Below are 26,961 nucleotides of genomic sequence, written 5' to 3' on the forward strand. Positions count from 1 at the left end.
GGACTCAGGATATGAGTTCCGCTAATATATCCCACTCGCGTGCTCAGCTCAGCTCAGCTCAGCTCGGTTCGGTTCGGTTCCGTCGAGATCCAAGTTTTTTTCACTCGTTTTTTCCTTTTTATATCGTGTCTCGATAGATTCGTTCATATTCGTTTGTAAAAGTGGGTAAAAAATAAAAAAGGGAATATTAATAGAGGCGGGTGTGACGGACGAAAGTCATTTCTGGGCTTGTAATGCAGGCGGGAATTGGGGAAAAGAAATTCAGGAATAAGATGAAGGTAAAAACAAGGAAGCCGGTTTCAACTTCCCGCTTTCAAACGAGTTTCGAACTTAAATAACAACAACAATAATAATGTCGATGATGTCGTTGTCTTGGTTTGAACTTTCGAAGCCGAATCTTGGATTATCAATTTTCATCGAAATGCAAGTGGTTTCAGTTGTTTACTTTTTCAATAAAATTTCAATTTTGCAAAATTGAATCTGGATTCGAAAATTTGGGCAAAAAATCTCGTGGTACCGGATTTAATTTGAATCGGTTGAACCGTACTCAAGATTCCATCGTTACCGTTTTCGTGAATCGCTCAAAGCCGAAATCTAATCGTTTTTAAATATATATTAGGGTGTATTGAGGGAAATTTTTTTTTTCAAACACGCATATAAATTTTGACGGCGAATATCTCAGCCAAATATGAGCTATGAATATTGATACTTACATTTGCCTATTTTATTTTTCTCATTTTTCATTTAAATAACAATTGAACAAACAAATCTGAAAATTTAAAAATTATTCTTTTTTCGCAAACGGCTTGACTTATAAACTATCCGAATACAGATTCTTTTCGGCAACTTCACGCTCTATAAAAAAAGTACTGAAACAGATTTTTTTTAACCGATTAAGAGATATTCAGGATGACTCAACATTTACAGGCGAATATCTCTCAATCGGTTAGAGTTAGGAAAATTTTAAGTCAGTCCTTTTTTACAGAAAAGCTTTTTTACAGTCAGCTCTACAGAAATTTAGTCGCGCGTTTGAAAAAAGACATTTTTTTTTCCATCTTCTTTTTTTTGCACCCCCTAATATATTATATATATATACATCAACGCAGCAGCGACTCCGCGTTGCCTGAATTACGGATTCCGCAGGGGGTTGAAATCCATACAACTCAAGGTGTAGGCACGAAAAGTATATTTGCAGAGATAGGAAGCACGGGGTGCGCCTGCAGCAAGCCTTAATTAAACCCATCAATTCGCTGGTTGATTAGGTTGCCGGTCTTGTAAATACTCCTTCGGCCCTTGCCTTCTAAACCGGCTGCCGCTACGACCCGGGGTTGTAAAGTAACGCGAGATTTTAAGGGAGCAAATTTTAACCCCGTCTCCGTCCCTTCCTATTTTTTCCTCCCTTATTTCTACGCGAGACAGTGACAGAACAAACCCCGTTCGAGTTCCCTCCGGCTCCTTTTTTTCCGCCTTCTTCTTCTTCTTCTTCTTGTTATTATTGTTATTACTATTACTATTATCATTATACCTACCCCCTTTTGTTTAACCCCGATGAACTGCGCCCCGCCTGCCAACCCTCAAACCTCCGTAAAATACGATCTCGTTTAAACGGTACTGTACAAACGAAGGCCCTGGCTAAATTAGAATCGAGAATACGAGGGCGTGTGCCGAACGGCTATTACCCAGCTAATAGAAAACGGCTAAGCTCGATCTTCGTGGACGGCTTGAAGGAGGGGGGGGGGGGGTTCAGTTTGGACGGTCAAAGATCACGCCTATTTTTTTTTTTTTGCTCAAGAAAATGAAAACACTTGGAGCAATTTGAGTTTGAGGGCATTATAATTTTTTTTATTGAAATTAATTGAAAGAACTGCATATATATGTATAGTTAAGAACGCCCTTTCGAGTTCGAGCTCGTAGCCCAAATGTCGAAAGAAAATAACTTGCAAATATATTTGATTACGAAAAAAGAAAAAAAAAAAAATAATCGTTCGAAAAAATTTTATAAAAAAAAATTTGGGATTTGAATTCAAAAATCTAGAGCCGCGAGCTCGAATCGATAAACAAGTTTTAAAGATCGTGTCAAAGTTTCAAGTCGATCGTATAAAAACTGACCCGGGAATCTACGCTACAGGATTAGAAACGTCGTTGTTCGTTAATTGTATGCGCCATGCCGCCATTTTGTTATTAATATCAATGAAAAAATTGCAAAATCTTCTTGAAACTCAAATTGCTACAAGTGTTTTAATGTCCTTTAAAAAAAAAAAAAACAAAAAAAAAAAAAACAACTCCTAAAGAAAGACGTGATTTTAGACAATTTTTTTGCCCCCGCTGTCGGTGAAGAATCGATTCCAAAAATCACTGAAATTCGTCAATTTTCGTCTCTTTCCAGAAGTTATCGATTATTTGCGATTCATTGAAGTCTGAAATAAAAATATTATCGTAGAAATTTAATTATCCGCAAATTCAATTCGTTCAAATATTATTCTCGTTAATGAGATGCGAGCTTTGAGAATACTCGCGTAAGCCTGATGAGCGCCAAAAGATAGAGGAAAAAGAAAAGCGGCTTGCGGATAGTAAATTGGCGTTGATTCCAACCTTGACTCGTGATATTCGCGTGCAGCGTTCAACGCTCACGTCAAGGTGAGCCCAAAGTTTGCGGAACGGACGGGCGAGAAGGGGTGCAAATTAATACCGAAAACTGTAATAAGCACGGGGGTGGAACAGCCCCGAAGTGCACCAGTTGCCGTAATGAATCCCCAGAGTCAAAGGAGGGCCGGAGGTTGGGTCTCGGGTTCTTAGTATGCCGGTCGAGTCTGAGGACCCGCCGCAAAGTTATAGGTACGTGGATAAAGGAGGACGAGGATGCACGAGCGGATGGACGCGTACGTACCCGGAGATACACCGAGGGGAAAGAATTGGGGTTTCCGATGAAATTTTTTTTTCCATTTTTAGGGGGTGCGTAATGCAGCGCGAGCCAAAATAATGAGGACGTATTTTTTGTTTTTCGTTAAAAATGATAATTTTTCATGTTACAGGTGAATGAATTTCACTGATTTTAATATATATAGATATATGTTGACATGGGTGACGTTATAATGTTATAGTTTTCAATCTGTTATATTCATGGCAATTTTGATTCATTCGAAAAAATAAAAAATAAAAAAAAATTTGATCGGAAACCCCTTAGGGCCCTTAGACGGAACTCATACACGCGAAATTTCATCGAAATAATACCTTATTTACATTGTGAAAGGAGGTTTTTACCGTGGACTAGATGCGTTAATCATGTATCACTTAACGACGGCTCGTGTTTTACTATATCGATAAAGAAATGAAATTCTGCCGTGGTGATCGTACCTTATAAAATATACGCAATATTCAGTCGTTGGGTAAAAATTATTTCAAATTTTCAATAAATTCTTACACGCGTCAAATTACTCACTCGAAGTTCGTGTTTAAAGCATGAAATCTGTATTTTTTCAGATTTTTTTTACCAAGCATTTTTTTTACCACAGATAGTAGAAAAATTAGCTTTCGACGATATCTCATTTTTTCAAGTTAACTTGGGTGGAAAAGGTTCCCGTACAAGAGTTTCGCATCTTTGTATGAAAATTGTAAAAATAATTTTGTTCAATTTTTCTTAACCCGTTAAAGTACAGTTTTCATGACAAATATTCGAATATCTTATGAAACAAAATAGCGCCCTAATCGAATTGGCTGAAATTTTACACAGCATGTCTTTTTCTGTACCAAATATTGTCTACAAGTTTCGTGGTGGGCGGAAAAGTAGTTCAAACCATTGCGAGTAATGGTTCACATGAAACTGCGAAATTTCTCATCCAATTACGATACGCAACGCATCGTTGAATTCTTACCTTGAATGAATATGCTTGAAAATGTTGTCCGGCGGTAGGAAACTCACGTATCGTGTCCGGAATCGTGATAAATCATATTCCGAAGTAAACTTCTCGAGAAAAAGTCGCCAACCGAGGTTACAAACAACACGCGCAACAGTTGAAGATCGCACTCGAGTGCGCAGAAGCGCCACGCGCAGGGTGAGCGAATATCTTGCTGCGACCGCGAAATTTGAACCGAATTCTCGCCACCGTGTGAATAATTCTTGATATATCTGAGGCCTTCAAGGCCTTCATTTGCAATGTACTCAGATACGAACAGGAGCAATATTGTCTGATTTCTTCTATCCAATTTTCGCATGTTTCTATTATTTACTTATTAAAGCTGTAGCTTAAATTGTTAATTAATTCATCGAACGGTTAATAGTGTCATATATACATATATATATATATACACTACTATATTTTATGTAAAAGTGTTTTCCCGTGAATAAAGATTATTATTGTTATTATTATTATTATTATTATTATTATATCTTCCGAATCACTGTACCGCCCACTATGAAGTTTTTGGACAACCTTTTGCATTGAAGAAGGCACGCTGTGTATAAATTCTAGTCCATTCGATTGGGGCAGTTTTCAGTTATGAATAATTTACGAATTATCTCACATGTCGTCCAGGTTTTAAGCTACGGAGCCGCGAAAAATCAAAACATTGTTGGAATCAATTCATTGGATGAATTGTCAAAAAATTCAAAGTTGGTTCTTTCGATGTGTAGGTACTTTGATTGCGCGAGAGGGAAATCAGATTAAAATTAAACCCTCGCGCAAGAAATCTCAATTTAGCCATTTATTTAGAACCAATTTGTGGAGCGTCCTTGCAAAATTACGATAAATTTCAAAAAGCGGGTCACCCTAATATGCAAACTCATGAACTCATGAGAACAAAAAGAAAAACAAACATGTATCAATGTTACAACAGTCGATTCCGATTTTCTTTACCTGCATCGAATATTTTTCTTATAATAATAGAAAATTGCTATTCGTATAATTATACCGAGAACGAGTTTATCGGTTTTTTTTCATCATCGAATAATTCGGAAAATCGATAAAACTTTAGCCTCAATGATAATGGATAAATGTTGTCACTATTTTCTCCGTATTAAAATAACGAATACAAAATCGTCTCTTACCTTGACGCCGTGATGTCAGATCGATTTATTTTCATCGCCAGCTGAACTTTGCCGAAAGCCAGAATTCCACACACACGTACACAAGCAAACACATTGATCCCGAGGAAAATATTCTGCGCCCAATTGTATACGCGACGATTCTTTGACTCTAAGGAATATGATTTTATTTTACACGACTAGAGTAAAACATTTCCATTCGAGGTAAAAAAAGAGATTGCTCATCAAAATAATACGAACCCGATTTCACTGCGTTGTTAACACTCCTCGATTTCACGAATTGAATCACCCAATTATTATCATTACAATATTATTACCGTCTTCGTACCGAGTCACACATTTCACGAGTCACATCAAACGAAGGTAGGTACGCAAAATCTATCTGTACAATCAATTGTTTTTCTCACCAGTGCGTACACGAACGAAGTGAACACCTGACAAGAAAAAAAAAACAACTACACTTAGGTTGGTACGTCCGTTTTCAATCATCCCCTTCGGTTACCCGATCGCGATTCTCACGCGTCGTGAACATTATTATCGTCTCCAGAATCGTCGACTGTGAAGAAGGCGCGTCGAGACCTGTTTGAGCGAGTTTAGTAAACGTAAACAAACGGCTGATGGGCAGTTGTTGGGGGGGGAGATGAAGAGGGGGGGTGGGAGGGAGGGGGGAGCACACGCGACGAAATTACGACTGCCAGTTTAATTGCGACGTGGAACGGACGCGTACCTGGCGTGTGAGTGTCGAGAAGCCAAGAATTTCGTCGAAACGACGAGAATTCTCGTGCGAATAAACGACCGCAGTGTTCGTTAGAATTTTGTGGTTTTGCGGTGGATTCGAGTGACGCGAATCATTGTCGTTAGAAAAAAAATCTTACACTTTTCACTTTATGTTCTTATCTTGTGGTTCGTCCGAGATTTTATACGCTTGAAAAACAAACGAACGGTTCTGATTCGGCGACGGTGGTATCGAGGCATTTCGATGGGTGAGTTCATGTCGCTGATAGACGATTTATCAAGTAATTTACATTCGCTTTAAACGACTTCCGAAACGCGGTGGGAGATTTTCAACCATTTTTCGATCGGTTTAATCCTTTGAGTGACACGTTATTGCCCTGAGTAAAATTTTATGAAAATGTAGTACGTCATGGTTCCGTGCAGGTGTCGCTGATGACGTGTCTGAAAACAGATTGAAAAAATTGAAGACCGCGGATCCATTTGGTCGATGCAAGTTTCGATCTCATCGAATATGGTCAATAAACTTTGCGCAGGGGTTCTCGGGGTCGCTGATTAGATTCATCGTATTAAATTTGCGAGATCTGACTTCAGATTCGTAATCACCGACCCCGAAAACACCTGGTCAAAGTTTTTTCTCCGCATTCGATCGAATTTGAAACTTCCGGCCGCCATCTTGTTTGTTTAACACTCGGATGTATTCTCGCAGATCGTCCGGGCAAAGAAAGTTCGCGACTGATGTTCTTCGCGTTATTATCGTTGTTATATTTGCGGTGCAGTGATCACGATCGGTTGTTTCGAAGTAGATACGCTACGCGGCTTTATTAGCGTTTGAATTACAACTGGACGAGTGTTTGATTCACCGAGCAAGCAGAATCCGCCGACGGACGTCTCGGCGTTTCCACAAGGCAAGAAATGGTGAGTAACTCAACGGGATTGAAATTGACCCCCGCCTCTTTTTGTGCCCGATTCCTTTCGTTTTTTCATTTGCAAAGAGGGGGAAAAAATGAGCGGTGGACGTGAAGGGAGTAAAAATTAAAAAATAGGTTCATAATCTGATGAGTATAATTTCTAGAAACAAGCTGACAAACTCTGATAGAGTATTTTTTTTTCTATTTCGTTTTCTTCGCATTGCATTTCAGATATAATTTCGTTCTACGATCGAATACTAATGTAACGTGGATTTAATTCGCAGGCCGAATCATTGTTTTCATTCGATTATAGGGGAGACACATTCGTTGCTTTTCTTTTTTTTTTTTACACAGTGCACGAAATTCTAACATGACATTTTTTTTCTACACAAATTCGACGCGGAATTTCTTACGATTCGACGAAAAAATACCGAAACAATTTTTTACCCCTGCGATGAAACAAATCCATTGGTATTATTTTTTTTTTTTTCCTGACAGAATTTTTAACCGATCGACAAAATCGTATCTTGCATAATATTTTCATCGTTTACCGGTGAAAGGTAACGATTATTCGCATTTATTTTACCTGACAATAAACCATGATTCGTTTCTTTCGAACTGTAATATTTCAATTTTACATTGAAATTACTGCCAACATTCTTCATCAAAGATTGACATTGTTCGAAGAGAGTTAAAACAACGAGTTTTTTGACGAATTACCACCGATTACGAAGACCGATATAACATCTTGTTCAAAGACTGATTGCCAGAGAATATAATACATCTTGTAATACCGTTCGCGCTTTGTTCAAATCATAATAACAGAAGTTTTTCAGTCCATCCACGATGAACGTTGCGGTGTAGGAAAAGCGATCGTATCGTACAACAAAGGTGGAAAAATAGAGCGAACAAAGTGGGGGAAAAAAAAAATAAATAAAATATGTGGAAAAACTCGACGGGAAAAACCGAAACAAGTGTATCTACGCACAGACGATACGGCCGATTGGCGAGTCTCGTGTTTTTCGATGAAACTAGAGTTTTCCGTGTCATCCCCGGAGGCGTTTTCGAATGAAACTCGATGCCGCGTTCGAACGATAACTCGTGAGAATAATTTCACGTTTCGATCCGTTCCAAATACGTCCGGATTATTCCGTTGTATAACCGCTCTATGTATAATGTATACGTGAGAGAAAGAGAGAAGAAAAAAAAAAATTCTCCTCCAGACACGCGAGACGAGTTTTTTGATCGAACAAAAATTTCTTTTCAAACTGCTGAATTATACGAGTGTATTATTGGAACCGACTTCTCTGTCCCTTAATTTTCTTGGAAAAGAAGAAAATCGCAGAGGGAAAAAGTTTCACCCAGATGCAATCTGGTTCGGTCTTCGTAGGTCGCAGATGTCGCTTTTCACTAATTATCCGCTTCGTTTATACGGGAAATTTTGACAGATCGGATAAGAACGAAAAATCGATTTCTTATCGGTGCTGAGTTGCAGCTAAAAATTAATGTTTGTTAGTTTGATACTTTTAACCGTTGAACAGCTAGACTGAAAGTGGTAATATTTTCACTATGCATTTCACTGTCATTTGATTAATAACAACTTTTGTAATGTTTTATTTTGAGAAAATTTTGATTTCTTACAGCGACTAGAAAACTTGAGTAAAACAGGTATCGTTAAAAAAAACTGTTTGAATATTGCTGGAATTGGGAAAAACGAGGTACGCGTAATCGTTTCGCGCCATCGTCGATCCTTTCTTTTGATTGTTTATTCGCACGGTTAAAATTTGAAATTCTTATACCGCAATATTTCGAATAGCCGTGTCAAAATTGCGCGAGTAAACCTTAGGGTGATAATAATTTTGATCGAACAATTATGAAAGTTTGCCGTCGCCTCGAGACGCGAGCCTTTCATATCATGCGCAGAGCCGGAGGCTGACACCGGGTTGAATTAGCATAATAAGATAGAGGAATTGCAGGCAGGGGCGTAAGAAATAAGTGTCTTAGGTGTTCCATCGCCGAGTCTCGCGTTAAGACCGAACCCGACCCCCTTCCTCGAGGGGCTTCGTCAGACTTGAAATGTTTCCATGCAGGGATTAGCGAGTTCCTCGTGAAACCGCGGCGCGGCATCTCTCTCTCTCTCTCCCTCTCTCTCCGTATCCTGTAATACAGCAACCCTCATCCCATGAGTCCGGAAGTTAACGCGCCCGCATTTCCGCATCTACGGGTTCACTCCTAGTCGAATTATACCGCTACATGCATGCTCCGTTTCTATACGCCGCGCTTTCTGTTCTTCCCTTGTAGGGGAGGAAAATTTCAACGAATAAACTGCGATGAAAATGGTTCGGAAAAAAATGGTTTGTTTTTTTTTTTTTTTTAAATTCGCGTTTTTTTCTGTTTTAGGAGAAAAATACGAGTTGTTTCGTATTTGGCCCGAAAATTTAATGTTTACATTTCACTAGTTATCCGCGTTTTGAATTTTAGAGAACCACCTTCGATCGTTTTCAGACGGAAGTCTGTGCTTTTGCATGTTTTCGTATATATGTACGTATGCGATCAATTTTTTTTCATCTCAATCAACGCGACTTTTTCAAACTTAGAACTGAATGGACTTTGCCTTTGATCGGTTCATTTAAATAACAATATTCCAAACAATCAAGTGGAAATGATGAGAATGGGTGAACGGATTTGAATGAATATTGGTTTCGTGAGGTTTTCGAGTCGATAATCACGAATCTGAAGTCAGATTGCGAAATTCAAAATGGCGATCGAATGTGGTGGAAAATAATCTAAAAATATACCGGATTTTGGTAGAAATTGGTAGGCAGAGGTTTTTTGTGTTATAGATAAAGAATTTTCTTGCAATATGGAATCCAAGGGCTTTAAAATCGTTAATCACGAATCTGAATTCGAATTTGATGTAATTCTTTTTTTCTCTATAAATTTGGAACCTGCGGTGTGGGAACGGAATGTTCGATGACCGTCTAACGGCCAGTCCAAAGGCAACTTGTTAGGAACTGGAATAAATTTGGAAATTGTCGTTTTCTGTCTTTATTTCTTTTTTCTGTTTATGATTAAAAAATAAACAGTTCTGAATAATATTCTGAAAATTCACTCTTCGATCTACGATACATTTCAACCTCCGAGACTTGTCTCACTCTTCTTATTTTTTTTTTTTTTTTTGTTCCGCACTCATGAATGTATATCATACGAATTTATATGCCGATTTTCCTTTCTGTCCGTGTTATCTATTTCTTCTTCTTCTTCTTCTTCTTCATCTTCTTCTTTGCAACTCGTTTTTCTTCACCTTTTCCACCGCGAGGATTCGTTTCAATTTTACCCCCCCCCCCCCCCTTTTTTTTTTCATCATCCCCCGCGGATAGCTATCGGGTCGAATTTTTTAGGGGTTATATTTAATTCCACAATGGAGCCTGCCAGAAAGCAGTACGCATCCTTTGCAGCGAGTGCGTGTGTGTGCGTCCTTTGTGTATTTATATACATACGTGAGATAATACACGGAGAGATTCGCCGCGGGCTTGCAAGCTCTAAACTATCCCTCCGCCCTTCGCAGCCCTCGAGATAGGAGAATATACCAACCTAGGACATCGATAGTCGGCGAAAAGCGCCTCCGGGAGTGATTTGCCGTTTTTCGACTTACGGCCCTGTTTTTTTTTTCTCCCCCCGCCCTCCTTCCTCAACCCAATTTTTTTTTTTTTTTTTTCGGCACACCTCGGTCGAATTCGGACGCATCTCTTCGGACCCGTGTTTGTTATGCAATATACGTAAACGGTACGGTACTTTTGCCCGTCGCGGTTTCAGGGACGAGTATCGCGGGAGCGTGTGTGGGAAAAAGATGGAGAAAACGACAAAGGCAAAGAAAAGAGACAAATGGCAGTGGGTGGAAAGAAAATATCGATATCTCTAAGTTTCTATACGCGGGAAAAATTTTTACCGATGAGACGAGACTCGCTGCTTCGCGGGCTAATCAGAACGAACGAAATACGACCATTGGATATATATATATATATCGCGAAATTCCCTGACCATCGGTAAAATTCCCAACAACCCCAAAAAACTCGCCCACGTTTTTATATTATACCGTAAAGGTTGCCCAACCGGGTGCCGTTTGTCCGTTAATAGAAGAGAGGAAGAAAAAAAAGAGAAAAACAAAATTGATAAAAATCAGGGGTATTATTTACCGAATTTTTATATATTTACAGGTTGTTTGATAAATTTCATATTGGAGATGTTTTTCGACTGTTTTGACAACTATTTTCGCTTTTCGAAGGAAATGCAAACTTGATATATATATATATATACGTAACATAATTTATGTACTTAAATCCGATTAAATGAAATTCGTGAATGTAAATGACGATTATACCTTTTTGCTTTTACCATTTTGCGTGAGAAATATTAAGGACGAGATTTTATTAAATTTTTGTTCTTCGTCTTTTGTTTTTGTTTACAGCAATGAATGAATAAGATACGCAGTGATATTTGTTAACGTTAAATCTAGTAAATAATTCTTCCAGATTCGATTATTATTATAAGGATTATTTTTCTGACCTGGATGAATTTGTTTCTCACGATTATTCTTCCATGAGAATACGACATGAAAAATCGAAAAATCAGTGCAACAAACGAAAATAGCTAGCGACAATTGATTTTCAAAAACCAAAGTGTTGATGCCAGAAGTTTTAAATGTAATAAAAACAAAGTCGAATCTCTTCTATGACTTGTCAGATGTTTTCTTTCTTTTCTTTTCTTTCCATTTGTTTAGCCATAAATAAAGAGAGAAAAAATAAATCTCATTATATTAGACAAAGATGCAAAATCGGTCATTTCGGGCCGAGCGTAAGTTTGCAAAAACGAGTCGTATGTGAAATGAAAGTCGAATATTACAAACACGCGAAGCAAAAAGACCGTCGCCTCCTCGTTGCGCTCGATTCTTCACATCCAACGCGAGTATGTGACGCGTTTTTTCACGAAGCACGAAATTGAGGTTAAAATCGCGTAACGGAAGATTTGTTGCGACAGCGCATGCGCGCAGTGCGGAAAATACGACTTTCAACACTCCTAGGCCTGGGAAGTGGTATTTGCCGTACTTGGAGCATGCGCATTCGCAGAATCACTCTACCGTCATAGAAACGGGTACTTCTGAGTACGGAAAACGTGTTAAACATGCTCGCGTTGTGTAAAATTCTATTAAAGTTGCTTAATTTTATTATCCTCCTCGTATGGGAGATTAGTGCGAAACAAAGCGCAGTAAGAATGGCGACCTGGACGCAGTCGGTGATTCATCTCAGTTATATTCCGGGTCCCTGACACATTACCGGAGACCCTGCAGATTTAATCCCACTATATTTCCAGACGAGTTAGCTAGCAACTCTCTCTCTCTCTCTCTCTCTCTAGCTTTTTCTCTCTTTCTCTCATTCTCTCTTTCTCTCTCTCTCTCCTCTTCGACTACAACTTTCATTAGCACACACCGTGTCGCTGCACGGCAAAGCACTGCGGCTGTCCGTGATAAATTGGACGAATTTTGTACATACGGTGATTATTGTCGCCTGCAGAACCTCTCGTGGCCATTTAGATGTCCGGTCCATTACTTTCCGACTGCCTTTCAATATGTGCCTTGATACGCGATACGATACACGGTTATGTATAGGTCATTCCGTGCCAATTATACAACGATCGATTTATACTCGCGAATTCTTTTCGGTACGTTTTCTTTTTATTCTTTTATTAGTTTTCTTTTGTTTTTATGGTATAACGACAGTTATTCATGTGACTATGATGATTGTTTCAAGCCTTGTACAAGAAGAAAGAAAAGTTAAGGAAAAGTAATTTTTGTAAATGATTTGTGAAGAGATTAGCTAATATAAATGATTACTTAATCGAAGAATGTGGTTTCTAAATTGGTATTAGAATGTATCTGATGGTTTTTTTTTTCTTCCCGTACAAGATATTGACTATAGATTAGATGATTTTACGGTTTTGAAAATGGCTAAGTTTCAGCTACAAGTGGTAGAAAAAAAAAAAAAAAAAAAAATTTCCATCATCCAAAAAACTAATTGATAGATTTTTTCGGAGTTTGGAAAACGATATTTGATACTTCTTATTCCTACATAGTGAAGTTTATCAGGGGTTGGATTTGTCGATATGACGATTAATTCGTCGTAGCCGTTCTGAAAAGATTTCCTATTTTTGTTTTTTTTTCTCGTTGAATAATTTTACACTTCGTTGGATCCGATCAACCGATTCTGAAAAACTTGGCAAAAAAATTTGTAAAATTATATAATAATATCGGAATCGTCGACTGGTTAAAAAAATGATGAGGATTAATTGTAAAAAATCGTTTTCAAAATTGGTACCGTCATTTCGTATTTTTCTAACCGCCGTTATTACTTCGCATTTCTTTCCACCGATCGACCGACGACTCTGAAAAAAAGAGACTCGAGAAATTTCGAGGGTTGAAATTGTCACGGAACGCGGCACAGGCAGCCGTTCGCTGTTTCCTATAATTCAATCTTGTCAAATCCATTAGCGTCGGTGCGTCCGAGAGTCGGCGATTCTGAATCCGTCAGCCGCTGCAGCTGCAGAGGGTGAATGCAGGTCGGGGGTGTGTTTCCAGGGTAACAAACTCGGAGCCGACGCGAATAAGGTACAATTACCGCGGGTAGGTTCGCAGCGTCTCCTGCGTTTCGGATTATTTCGGTTACGCCGCGCCGCGTCAACCCTTCACGGGGTCCTCGAAATGCGCTTAATGAAACTGGATACGCGAGGCGAGCTTCGGCTATAATGCCCGTAATGCAAGGGTTCGTCTCGCTTCGTCGTATCTGGGACAACGCGACGCGAGGCGTCCCTTAAAATGCAAGGAGAGATAATTGCGGGAGGGGGGAAATTTTGGGGAGGATACGTCGAACCCCGATAGAATTTTTAGGGGGACGCGCGGACAATGCACGGTTGTTAAGACAAACCCTGATTGCGATCCGTGTGTGCGGAGGCGTGATGAAATTGGGACGGGGTTGAACTTCCGGAAGCGCGTTAAATTGCGAGTATTATTTGGCGGGCGAAAATTGAGCCGAACGATTGAAACTTTGAAGAAACAACCAGGGTTGATAGTTCGGAAATTCGAGATTTAGATAATTCAAGTTACGATTTTGACCATAGTTTAGAAAAGTATAAAGGTTTCGGTGGGGAAATATTCCGAAATGTAAAGTTTCGGGAGTGTAAAATTTCGACAGTTGAAATATACTCGCACGTCGTAGTTTAATCGGATTCCCGAACGTGAAAATATCGAAAGTCCAAAACAAAGAAGGATCAATCAAAGTGGTAAAATTTCATTTTTCAATTTTCTCATTTTTGCACTTTCGGAACTTTGAGCGTGGGCTTTCGGACCATTTTGATTTCTTTACTTCAACTTTTGCCACCAAAAAATTCAAAACTCGAAATTTCAACCCCGCCCCATCAATTCATGTTATTTGCTGCTGCTGCTGCAAATAGATGCTGATGATGATTCGAAGGGGTGAAACACACTTTGTTTTTCGTTTTTCGGGGATGTTCTTGTATCTCGTACTTTGGAGCTTGAATACATTTTTTCTTCTCATTCTCTTTTGCACCAATCCACTTCTTCAAATTCTAATCAATTTTTCTTTTCTTCTACCGCAAAGAAAACGAGTATTTAGTTGTTGCAGTTGTTCTTTCTTTTGTTTTTTTTTTTCTCACCGTTGTTACCGAGTCGTCTTCGAGTGTCGATAATATCCTTTTCAGCTTCTTCGTGAAGTTTATTAAACCGATTAAAAAAATTCTCCAAACAAACTTTTAAATAAATTTCAGCTTCTTCAAACCGAATGAATTGAATTTTTATTATTACACAAAATAACGCAATTTTCGATCAACACAATTCAGCCGATTCCACCAAGTTTTCTAAACTCCTTTGATTAAAATAATTGACTTTGAAATCACCACTCTCGTCTATTTTTTACGTACGAAATTGCTTTTAAGCTCACGTTAATATCGCCAACTGTTTATAAGCATTATGCGATAAATATGCATAACTTAATTCGTCTTCAAATTTGCATATTATAACAGGATTGTAAATATAATGTAACATATACGGAACAAGTTTGACGGTGATGCAATCGCGTCACGCTGACTCTCTCTCGCGGCTGCATAATTCAAAGGGTTGCTCACCCGAGAGTTCGCGAAGGGGCGACGAGGCGCGTCGAAAAAAAAAAAAAACTAAAAAAGAAGAAAGGTGAAAGCGAAGAGTAAAAAAACAAAATTGAAATGACCGGGGTTGCGAGTTTCGCGCGGACACTTTACGCACCTTTTTTCACGCCCGATGTCGCCTCGGGGGTGCGAGAGAGAGAGAGAGAGAGAGAGAGATGAAAGCTGCAGCGAAAGCGTGTATGTGTCCCAAAATCATAAAAGTCAAGTGAATTACTGGAGATAGGGAATACGAGAGCGCGCGGGTCGCAAAGTAAAAGAAAAGGAAAAAAAAAAAAACGAAAAACGTGACGTGAAAAAAGGTAGACAGAAAGAAAAGCGACCAAAGCGAAAGAAACGCAAAGAAGAAATAGCTACGATACATGCATACATACTAAATGAATACAGCGGCTCGGGTGAAAAAGGGACGAAGTGAAAATGGCAAAGGAAATGTCCGAGAAAAATAAAAAAAAAGTGGAAGGAAAAAAAGAAAAACGAGAAACAAAAAAAAAAAAAAAAAAAACAATAACAATATAAAAGAAAAAAATGTATCCACCTCCTGGGAAATGCGAGCCGCGGAGAGAGGGTGGGGAGTAATAAATGTAGAGAGTACTGCAGGTAGGAGAGCACAGAGGATGAAGAGAAGGGCGAAAAGCGACGCGTGTCGAGGAAAAAAAAAAAAAAAAATTAATAATTACTTGTGTTCTTTTCGTTTTTTTTTTTTTGCTATATGTCTATAACTACGTAGTAATATGACTACCTTATACGTATTTGAGGAATTCCATGCGAATCCGACCTACACAACTTTTGATTTTATTAAAAAATTTTTTTTGCAATTGTCGGAATTCTGTAATGGTAGGTACCCTGATTTTTTTCAGTTTTTCTCGTTCACTTATTTAATCGATTACAAATATTGAGAGTGATGTCGAAAAGTACGTTCTTAAAGTTTTTAACGAAGGGCCAACTTTTGTTTTATTTTTTGTTTTTGCGCACCTCTAATTTTTTTGATCAATCAAAACGTTGCTTAAACTGTCCGAAAATATCTGAAAAATTCTCAAAACTTCTATTTTTAACTCAGAATATTTGTTAAAAAAAAAGAAATAGACAAGCATCGCTCTACAATGTAACCGGCTTAAAAATGTTCGAGGTGAGACATAAAAGCTTTGAGAATTGTTCAGATATTTTCAGACCGTTCAAACAATGTTGAACAAAAGTTGACCACAAAAAAAAAAAAAAAAAAAATTAAAAATAAAATGCATAGAATGGAAAGTGTTGATAAAAAAGTTGAAAAAAAAAATCGGCCCATCGTGAACCCGGTCTTCAAATATTTGGAAAAGACAACAGTTTTTGAAAATTTGAAAAAATATCCTTTTCAAAATAAGTTTACATACTTGTAAATAATTGAGCAGTCGAATATAAAATTTGACAAAAATTCAGAGCACTGTTTCAGAGTCGGGACAATATTGCGGAATTTTTTTTTTTTTTTTAAACAAAATCAGAAATTCCGAGGGTCAGATGTTTGTCGGGTTCGCATGGAATTCCCCATATATACATATATACATATGTATGGTACATGTAACCATTCGCTTTAATCATCCTCTAGACTCGTGTCGCGGTAAAACCACGTGTCTGAACCCCTCCCCCCCCTCATTACTAACCCCTTAACCCCCCCCCAAGTTTCTCTCTCTCTCTCTCTCTCTCTCTCCGAGCTTTTTGCATACATTATACCGCGCGCCGCACGCGTTTAAATTTAATCGCTCAAGCCCTAAAGGTTATTCCCGGAGATCAAAGCGAGTCGCGTCGCGAAAGATTGATACTGTTTAGAAACCCTCGCTTCGCCAGGTTCTTCTCCCTTCGGCAACGTCGTCGCATCGTCGTCTTCGCATTTACTCTTCGTTTCACAATTCTGCCCGAGAGACAACCGGCCGATACAATAAAAATATGTAACTTTACCGCGCGAGTCTTGATATCCATTTCTTTCTCTCTATCTCTTCGATTCTTCTTCACCCTTTTCACTTTTCTTTGCGTGCTATTTTCAACCTAGTTACTGTATTATAATACGCTCTCTGAGTATTCAAAGTTACGCTGCGAACGCACGTTTAATTGGAGATTTTTATTCGCTGTTTTCGTGATTTGAAAAATTTTCGCAAACGACGAGGTTCTTTTTTTTTTTTTTTAGCTTGTTGCTCTTTCGCGTTAAATCGAGATGGAATTCAATTTATCACCGTCTGTTTGTTTGCTTACATATTTACTAAGCTTGGATTCAGCCAAAAATCTAGCGTGATTATTTTTTGTTTCAAATTGTATCGAAATTTCTAATTCATTCAACTTTTTTTCGTCTTCTTCCTTCAAGTGGTCAGAATAGCTTAAGAATAATCATTGTGAAATATTGCCAAGAATAATTAAATATAAACCAACGATATAATTAGAAGACCTGTGACGTAAAATTCGTTTGAAAATAATCGGACCAATTTTACACTTAATGCATCCAAAGGAAAAAAGATCAGAGTGATTCTTAGGTACATGTATCGTTACGATTGACTATTCATGCCTGCATACCTGACAAGGATTCCGTATAAAGACCGAAACAAGGTTAATTTAATTTTTAATAAAACGTAGACTTTGAAATGACGGTCGAATTGAGCAATGATGTCGTAAAACAAATCCTCAGAATATCCGTCAAAGAAATATTCATCCGTTCTTTAGAAATTCTGTTTGGATTTTCAAGAATCATGACATCAAAGTCATTGCATAATCCAGACGATCTTTAATCGTTCAACTATTTTTTGATGCGAAACGCTATATTTATTACATTCGTAGACAAAAAGAACAAAACTAAAACAAAAACGAAAAAAAAAAACCAGTTTTTTTAAGTTCTTAATTTGTTATTTATAAACTTTGCATTTGTCTTCTTTACGTTGATAAATAACATCGGTAAACACGAATTTTGAGGCTGAGTTCTAGATATGAAGTTTTAATTTGAAAACAAACTTTATCTTATAAAACTGTTTTTTTCCTTTTCTTAGTTACATGGAAGAACTCAAAATTTGACAGCTAGAACAAAGATGAAAAATTGGTGTCAAAAGATGTTTTCCTTAAGATACATTCATTCTTCGTTGCAATTATATGAGAAAATATGTACTAGTTGGCTTTTTGGCGGTGAAAAGTATCCGAGCTTTTCGAGGTCTGGTAGCTTTTTCTCTCTTCTCATCTCTTCTCTTCTCTGCTCTTCTACTCCAGCTCGATGAACACAAATCTGTCGCAGTGCCAGGCACGCTCGGGTCGCGGGATGCTTAATTTTAGCGAGACGACGAATGGGGGCCTCTGATCTCGCGGGACATATATTCTCAGAGCTGGAACGCGTCGACTGAGACGCGATGAACCGTGGCGTCCGCAAGACTATAACGCACCCTGGGAATCATTCGCTGCGTGTTTCGAATACCCCGCGTATCCTCAAAACCAAAGGGGCATCCAGCACCACGGGCTACTGACTCTTCTCTTTCTTACAATTCCGCTCCGCAAATTTTCTTGGAGATTTTTCACCGTGAAAAAGACTCTTTCATCCTCTTTCCTCGATTCAAGATATTCATCAGACACTATACTTTGAGAGAAAACAATTCACATCGATGACATTTTTCACCTCAATCGTCGCACGCAAGCTCAGCTATATTTTTTTGATTCCAAAGTCTCGGAATAATGTCTTCTTTTCAACGTTTCTTTACGTCAACTCTGCTAACCTACTCGATATTTTTCTCTGAACGAACACCGACGATTAATTGGAAACTTGATGATTTTTCCAGACAAATTTTTCATCCCCGATGTTGACCTGAAAACAAAGGAACGATCGAGGCCAGATCCGGGAAAAGGATCCAAGGAGGATGACGGGTCGAATTCGGGATCACAGAGAGAAGCTCGGAGGTAAGCGATAAGCGTAATTTCGAAGGTAATGAGTCTCGAAGGTAATGGAGTTGGGGCATTAGTGATCCTTGCCGGTCTTGCCGAGGAATTCCATCCATGGGGTGGTAATTCATCCCCGAACAATCGTACAGCCGGGCTACTCAACGGGCGAGGAGTGAAGAGTGAAGAAAACGCGAATGGGGTGGACGATTTTTGGGGTTGAGACGAGGTCAGCTGGTACAGCACGAGCATCGGTATCAGCAGGATCAGCAGCAGGATCAGCATCAGCATTAGCAGCGGTGGTTCTTAAGGTTCTTAAATTGGCGGCCGACACGAGATCGTAAAGATCTTTCTACCAACCCGGTGCAGCAGCAGAAACAGCAACAGACGTGAGTATATTTCTGGGGTTCCCTTGCGGGGAAAGACGAATAACACTCTTGGATAAGTCTGATCTACGACTCCAGTTATTCTGCTGCCACGGAACCACCGACCTTTCCTGTTTCCACTGCAGCAGTTCGACATTGGTCAGAGACCTGGTTCCGTACCTCCAACTTATTCTTACTTACCAGTTCTTATTTCATACATTTTCCAACCTGACATTTTTATACCATTGGACCTCTTCTACGCTCGCTCCTCCAGCCTTCGACGATACCTCATCTGGTCAATGGGGGAGCTAGAGGACTCCGAGGATCAAGAGAAGAGAGTCAGCCGGTCTGATATACTGCGAGAATAGTCCGTGCCTCGGTACATTTCGCCTTTTTCTTCTTTACAGCGAACTGTCTCGGTTCGCAATCGTATTTTTCACTTGGCTTATGGGTATTTAGTAGAGATATATGGCTGTTTTTGACTACAGATCCCGATACCGATATCTTACCGACATTCTTGGCCGCTTCAAAGCTAAGACACAAACCACTCTGATCGACTTTATCGATCATCGGAAAAGTATCTTTCGCTTTGCGCTCTACGTTACCATCGTATCGATTATCGGAAAACAGGGTTCTTGTCTCAGCTGTGAACTGGCCAAGAATGTCGGTAAGATGTCGGCATCGGGATCTCTACGCAGAACCGACCCTTTATACATACTATCACTGATTTAGCAACTTCAAACGCTTTGACCTGGCGCTGAAACAATTCTGCGGAAAGAACAAGTCACGGTGAATTATTTATGGGGGCGAATTGAAATTGCTGGTCATTAGGAACGCCCAAATGATCGTTGCTTGGAAGTTCCGAGCAGTTGCAATTTTTCGTCCAGGATTGTAAAGAAGAGGAGATTGTTATTTGATTGAATCGAATCACCTTCTTTCGTGTCATTGTGTATAAATTGAATGGATTTCTCTTTCAATGACAATTTGAATGACGGCACTTTAGGATGCTTTTTCAGGATAATACAGGAGCCGGCAGTCCTGGGGGACTCTCGTGGAATTTACGCAGCTGGATCATCCAACGATGTAACGATAAGAGCGTCGGACGATCTCTGGCAAACGATGATGCAGATTTGATGAAAAAACGGAACGCGAGTGGCTAATTTTCCTACGATGGTATTGACGTCGCCCTTCATTGGCGATTGCGTGACGCACATTCGTCATTCTCGATGGCTCTTCACTCAAGGTATTATGTCATTGAATTCAACGGAATACGATTTTGTCTGGTTCAATTATTGTTTGTGTAATTCAATTAAAACCGCCAGAGTTTGAATGTTGGTTAATTACTCGTTGATGATCGTATTTATATCGTTACAAAGGGTGGAATCACGCTTATGCTCATTATTTTGGATTAATAGTTGTCGTAGATGAAACACGTGTGAAAGGCTTCAAATGTTATCAATCAAGTGAATTAGATTGCTGTGGCAATCTGTATTATTGTACAAACTATCTTGATTCAGACGTTAAACTGGAAACACGTATTAAGGATATATTACACTTTTATCTCACTGGTCACTTTATTTTTTCTCTAAAACCAATTTCATTTGCGTTGCAATCTCAGTTTTGCGTAAAATTCAATTGAATTTATGAATCGAATTGGGTTATGATATGTAATTGATCAAATTTTTATTTAAATTTGACAGCATTACGCGATAGATGTCGCGCGAAAATTTATTTACGCATCGCTGTTTAAAAACGTTCTCATTCATAATCAAAATCGTTAAAAGATTGATATTTAGGATATTAAAAACCGTGAACGAAGGTTACAAAAAGTAAAAAGAAAAGAAAAGAAAGAGAAACTGTCTTTGAAAAGCTGCTGTTTGAACAATCCGAATTAAATTGATAAAATTATTATTTATTCGTTTCTGAACCCGTCCGATAAAAAAAAAAAAAAAAGAAACGAAAAAGCGAAGAAATTTCTTCGAATTATAGGAAATTTTAATTGTGCAAAACGATAAATCGGGCCGTTTTTTAAAATTTTTTTTATTTTTTCCGCCTTTATCATTTCTTTGCTTTCTTCTCTTCTCTCCTCTCCTCGGCAACGAAAGCGTCGCCAAAATAATTTACTCGTTCGCCGATTGAGGAAAACAACGAAACGACGAAGGGAAAGAGGGGAAAAAACCAACAAACTAAAAAAAAAAAAAGAAACAAAAAGGGAAATGAAAAGGAAAAGCTGTTGCATTTCTCTCCGTGTACGGTTTGCAGTTAAAAACAAAAAAATAAAGAAAAAACAAAAAGAAGAGAAAACGGCAAAAACGCTGTGCGGTTATATAGGACAAAACGACAGTCGGCTTCGCTAGGCAGAATGAAGCAATCAGCGTCGGTGATGTTTGCACAGCTACGTTTTAAACGGGCGTCATCCCGTCTCTCGTCTATCGCTCTATCTCTTTCTCACTTTTGCTATCTCATCGTCAGCTTCTCTCCTGTTTAGCAAAATCAATCACCTCGATGCAGCTTTACGTATATATATATATATATATGTATGTATGTAGGTGTGTGTATAGTTCTATATTTGCCGGACAATGATTAAAAGTTAACAGGTTTTGTTCCGCGTTGATTCTAAAATGAAAACAAACGCGATTCCGATCGATTATACATCGTCGATTCGGTGACGACAACAACCGGACTCGATTTGCACTAAGGGAAGACTATATATATATATTAGTAGAAAAAAGAAAAAGAAACTTGAGTGGAAGCTGCCGGTCATTGGAAGTTTTTAATTATATAAGAAAAAAAAATCTAATTTTATTCGTAAGAATAACCTTGCGATTAAAAATTGTTTATAAATCGTCACAAGCAAATGGAATCTGGTGAAATTTTTTATTTTTTTTTTTTTTGGTTCTTGATTCGAAATACAATCGTCATGGTTTGAAATTTTTTTTCTTTCAAAAAGTCCGTTATGGACGTTAATTGGCTGTTATAATTAGAAACCTTCGATGAGCGATAGCTTTCGCTTAAGCTACAGAGCTTCCTCTTTCCGAGGATATTTTTTTCTATCAAAACTCGGGTTTCTTTTAGGGATAAGAAAATGAAAAATTGATGTTTCAATTGTTTGAAACCTCCCGTATAATAAAGCTTCTGCCAAAAAATGATCGTTTTACGTTACGCGGAAGATCGCGCTCTGTTTATTTTTTACTTTCAGACATTTTTTTAAATCTAAAAAAAATTTTGTAGATCGTGCCGTGGTGAAAAATGGGAAATTATATATTTCTGAAACATCCTAATGTATATATTGCAGCACGCAGGCTTCACGGACCTTCCTTTAATTGGAAAATCTTTGTCACAATGCGGTGCATGGCGAGAGAGAGGGAGAGAGAGAGAGAGAGAGAGAGAAAATCTTTGGGGGGAGTCGGGAAGCCCCATCCCTTATCATCCCGTTTCAGAACCTGGACTTCAATCTTCCAATGGCTGCCGCGGATTAGCGCGGAACGACAAGAAAGACGAAGGAAATAAGAAAATAAAAAGGGAAAGCGAAAATTCTCGTTACCTTTTCGTACCGATTTTCTATACACCGCTCTCAAGAGTTAATCTCTAATCCTCGTCCTGCAAAAGGCTGAAAGTCGAACCTGTATTGGCCGTTGCTTCGCAGGAAGCGTTTCGTCCTTTTCTTTCTTTCTCCTTCTCTCTCTTTCTTTATTTCTTTCTATCCTTCCCAGTCCTTTTTTCAGGATCCCTCCCTCCCTCCATCCCCGTAACCTTTCTTATACGCTCGATCTGTCAATGATCGAAGGTTCGACGAACCGACGTCGAGGAAAACCAGAAGCCGAGGAGCAACGAAAACAGGCGCTCCGAGGAACCAAAGGACACGTCCAATTATCGGCTGTCACCAGGACCTGGGATCGAGTAATGGCGCGTATCCTCTCGACCGAAGAAACATTCCTTTTTCCTTCTTTCTTCTACTTCATCCTCGCGTCCCTCAAAATTTTACGCTTATTTTATCCCACCTTGTTCTTCTTCTACACCGTTTTTCTTTCTCTTCTTTTTTTTTTTTTTTTTTTATTCAATGCTCGCATGCATACATAAATTGGCAGACAGTTTTTTTGTCATCGACATATCGACAAGTCGGAAAGTCAGGATTTTGTTTCGATCGAATGATTTTCTACGTTAAATTTAACTTACCGCTGAATGTTGTACATGTACGTACATATATATGTATATAAAAAAAAAGGAAAAGTATTTCTCTTTATCGAAAGTAATTAATATTGTTTTCTTTTTTACAGGTCTTCGTTTTACACAATACGATGCTTCAAATTGTCAGCACGAAACGAGATCGGTGAGTGTTTCAATCACTTTGTAAACCGTGTGCTATATCAATATGACAAAATGTGACACCGATAATTGTCATAGTAATAACAATAAAACCTAAGATAAAGATTTCGACAATTATGTGCACCGAATGTCCAACTGTACTAGAATACGATACACGGTCCCGAATTAAGTCTTTGAATTTTCATCCTCAATTTCATCCTTTATAAATAATAAAAAAAAGATATTCGTACAAAAACGATGAAAAGAAAAAAGAAGGAGAAGAAAAAAAAAAAAAAAAACCACTGATTGCCGGGTTGGGAAAAATTGATACCTTTTATAAAATTCGTACGAATTAAGAAATATTGTGCCCTGTATATGTATATAAATTTTGAAAAATTCGGGGGTTGAAACGGTGTCGGTTAATGTATACCCTGAACCCTCAACGCATACGTAAATATATGTATGCATACGCATATATACGTAGTTTCGCACCCTCGTTCATTTATTTTCATTAGGTTTATTTTCTCCGTAAGAACAACGCGGCGTTACGGCGCCCGTCTCGCCAATTTGTAAACGGGTTTGAAAATTGTTTCTGTTTATAGTAATATAACGCAGCGGTAACATTTATCGGACGCCTACTTTTGTCCCTGTTTATTACCTGTGTGTAATAACACTTTCGACCTTTCGCATCATTTCACGTGTGCGTCTCTGAAGGTGATTTGCAAATTTTCGACCAATTTTTCCCGCACCCCTATTCAATATAAACCCCTTAACGACGCCCGATGTCGTGGTTATATATTGTCGTATCATCCCGTAACGATTCAAATACAGCTTAGATGAGAAGTAATTTTGAAACAAAAGAGCAGAAGCGAGATGATTGGGAGTTGTTATAATAAAATTTCCTTCACGTTTGTAGGAAATTGAATTTTTTTTTATTCAGGGGCGGATGAATCTGTGTGTTTTTTGTTTTGTTGTTTTTGTTTTTCCTGATCTCGTATATTATCTCGCAACGTAACGATAACTTTTGCACGGTTATTTACCGTCGTTCACAAAAATTCAAATTCCCGAGAAGAGCTGTAATAACCGATAATTTCATATTCCGTAATATAGAAAAAACAAAAAAAGCAACCGAAATGAAACTTTCCACATTCAGAATTCGTTGAAAATGACTCCAACTTTAATCATTTCCCTGAACGTTGCACGTATTACGCAATATTCGTACGAATCAATTATTATTTAACAGTGCGCGCTGTTTTCTTCGTTAGAAAAAAAGGGAGAAAAAAAAAAAAAGTAAATAGAATCGAGCCAAATCATCCCTCGTAACACGTTACGCGATGCTAGATTCAGTCAGCTGTTTGATCGCATTTGCCATACCGTAAACGACTCCTGCTGTTTGTTGACATACGATTTTGAATATTTTATTAACAGGCGATTTCGAGACGACGCGATACGGTAAAAGTATAAAAAATTAAAAAAAAGAAAAATAAAACCACAGACGTGCCGGAGGGTGCTGATCGAGGATCGGGGAAAAATATACTCGAATGAATTGTTGAACGGTGGGAAAATAAGTGGGAGAAGAAAAGAATGAAGAGGAATAATGAAAGGGGTAGAAGAGGGTTTGCAGGGTGAAGGAAAATTGAGAGAAATAACGGTAATAGCAGTGATCGAAAAAATTAATACAAGATACAGATACACTAAACGTGTTCCTGCCATGTTAAACTTTTTTCTATCACGTTGTTGGTATATTTTGTTTGTTTGTTTGTTTGTTTATTTTTTGGTTTTTTTCTTCTGCCGCGTTGTATCGAAAAAAGCGGGGATGGGAAAAAAATTCTATTCAATCTAGCGGTGAATTTTTGTACATGCAAACATTTTTGTCTGTACGATAGCAGGTTTTATCGAAATATTGGTTCAACGGTTTTTGAATGAATTTATTATATTGCGTTACATAGACTCTGATCGTGCAATATTATTTATGTTTAGCAAGGTAGTTTTACATATTATGATTTTAATAATGAAGAATAATAATCGAATCGTTGATTCGACGACGAATGAGAATGAACCTTGTTAAGTTCGTCAAAAGTTTTCTTGCGAAGTAATTTTACAAATTTCATTTTTCACGTTTCATCGTATTTACCAATGACAAGTATTATTGAATTGTATCAAATCAAAGCATTGATAATTATCGTATTACACAGACGGTCAAAATTTTGTCATCAATTAAAAGTTTTGACTGGACAAAAAGTGTTTGCACAAAAGTGACGTTAAAAATTCACGGTATACAAACAAATATAAGAAAAAATACTTGTATCGTTGATAGGAGAAATTTTTCTCGCCAACTTGAAAACACTCGACATCTCGTTAAACGTGGACGAATGGATGAAAAATGACTACTCTTCGTTGATTTGTTACTGTAAAAAATGAATTTTGCAAACTTTTGCTTTTTCATTCCGTTCGTTCATTTTTCCATTAATGTATACACGTACAATATCATTATGCATACGTGTATCACAATATACAGCCGACGTAGTTTTCCTCGGCAAATGGTTCGGACAAGGGGGGGGGGGGGGGGGGAACCGGGTGACACTTATTCTTCCGTAAAATAATTACACCTTACACACCCTGGTTGAGACGTGTAATAAAGTGCGAATGTTATACACGTTTGTATGTATGTATAATACACGTAATACATATATATATATGTATATGTGTACGAATGTATTACCTTTAATCGTATTCCCTCGTCAAGTTGCCCCGTATAATTTTTTGTCATTTTCCCTTTGCCCCAAAGCGTTCCTAGTCACAAAATATACCGATCTATCCATCTATCCATCTATTTTTATTTCTCGTATCCTTTTTCATTGATATAATCACTACTGGCACAATGGCATTCAACAATTTGAGCACACCTGAACGTGAAACTTCCAAAATTGACTTCTATACACACATACACACATACACGCGGAGGTATCCTTATCATCGAATTTTCTCACATCAAAGCACCGCATTTTGCCCCCCGCCCCCCTCACCGTCACCCTTCAACCACCCAGCAAGACTCGGTCGGAAGGGTTTGCCTGCTTTTCTCCCTTTCCTGTTGGTCGTCTACCGTTCCGGGGGCTTCAGGAGCCGGTGAGAGTGCGAAGTTGGTCGGCCTTGCTCGGGGTTTTTGACGGCGCCAAGGGGTGGTTGGGGGTGGTTGGGGGTTGGTTAGGCAGCGGTGTAGCCGTAGCTTTGTCCGGTTGCAGACGACCCTCGCCTAGCTTCCGCGGGCATTGTTTCCCCCCGGTAATAAATCGTCGAGGGCCCGCACTTTCCTCCACACCCCCCATCCTCCCCCACCACCCCCGTCACTCCCAAAGTCAAACCAAGCACCGCGTGTGCCGCGTCCTTGTAACTTGACCGTTCCCTCGCGTACGTGTTTTTGGAGCTTCACTTAATGTCGTCTCTCTCACTCTCTCTCTCTCCCTCTACCGAATATCTATGAAACAAAGGTGGAATAGGGGAA

At 38.6% G+C, this 26,961-nt stretch overlaps 1 protein-coding gene and 1 long non-coding RNA gene across 3 annotated transcripts in view; one reads left to right on the top strand and one right to left on the bottom strand.

Moving 5' to 3' along the window:
- The window catches only part of LOC124179889 (latrophilin Cirl), a 177,975-nt gene that overhangs the window by 114,323 nt on the left and 36,691 nt on the right, over positions 1-26,961 (bottom strand). Inside the window, exon 1 of one of the 2 annotated variants that reach the window (XM_046564744.1) lies at positions 5,045-5,403. The exons of the other annotated variant lie outside the window; for it this stretch is intronic. Coding sequence (XP_046420700.1) covers positions 5,045-5,079 — 35 coding nt within the window. The 5' untranslated portion in view covers positions 5,080-5,403. Of the gene's footprint in view, positions 1-5,044; positions 5,404-26,961 lie in introns of those variants that run through there. 2 annotated transcript variants of the gene reach the window in all.
- Positions 5,777-23,484, top strand: LOC124179890. Its single transcript, XR_006870167.1, has 4 exons — positions 5,777-6,691; positions 18,693-18,810; positions 18,873-19,178; positions 23,432-23,484. It is a non-coding gene; the product is annotated as an uncharacterized LOC124179890 (long non-coding RNA).

Source organism: Neodiprion fabricii, chromosome 4, assembly GCF_021155785.1.
Source record: "Neodiprion fabricii isolate iyNeoFabr1 chromosome 4, iyNeoFabr1.1, whole genome shotgun sequence".
Taxonomy (NCBI): domain Eukaryota; kingdom Metazoa; phylum Arthropoda; class Insecta; order Hymenoptera; family Diprionidae; genus Neodiprion; species Neodiprion fabricii.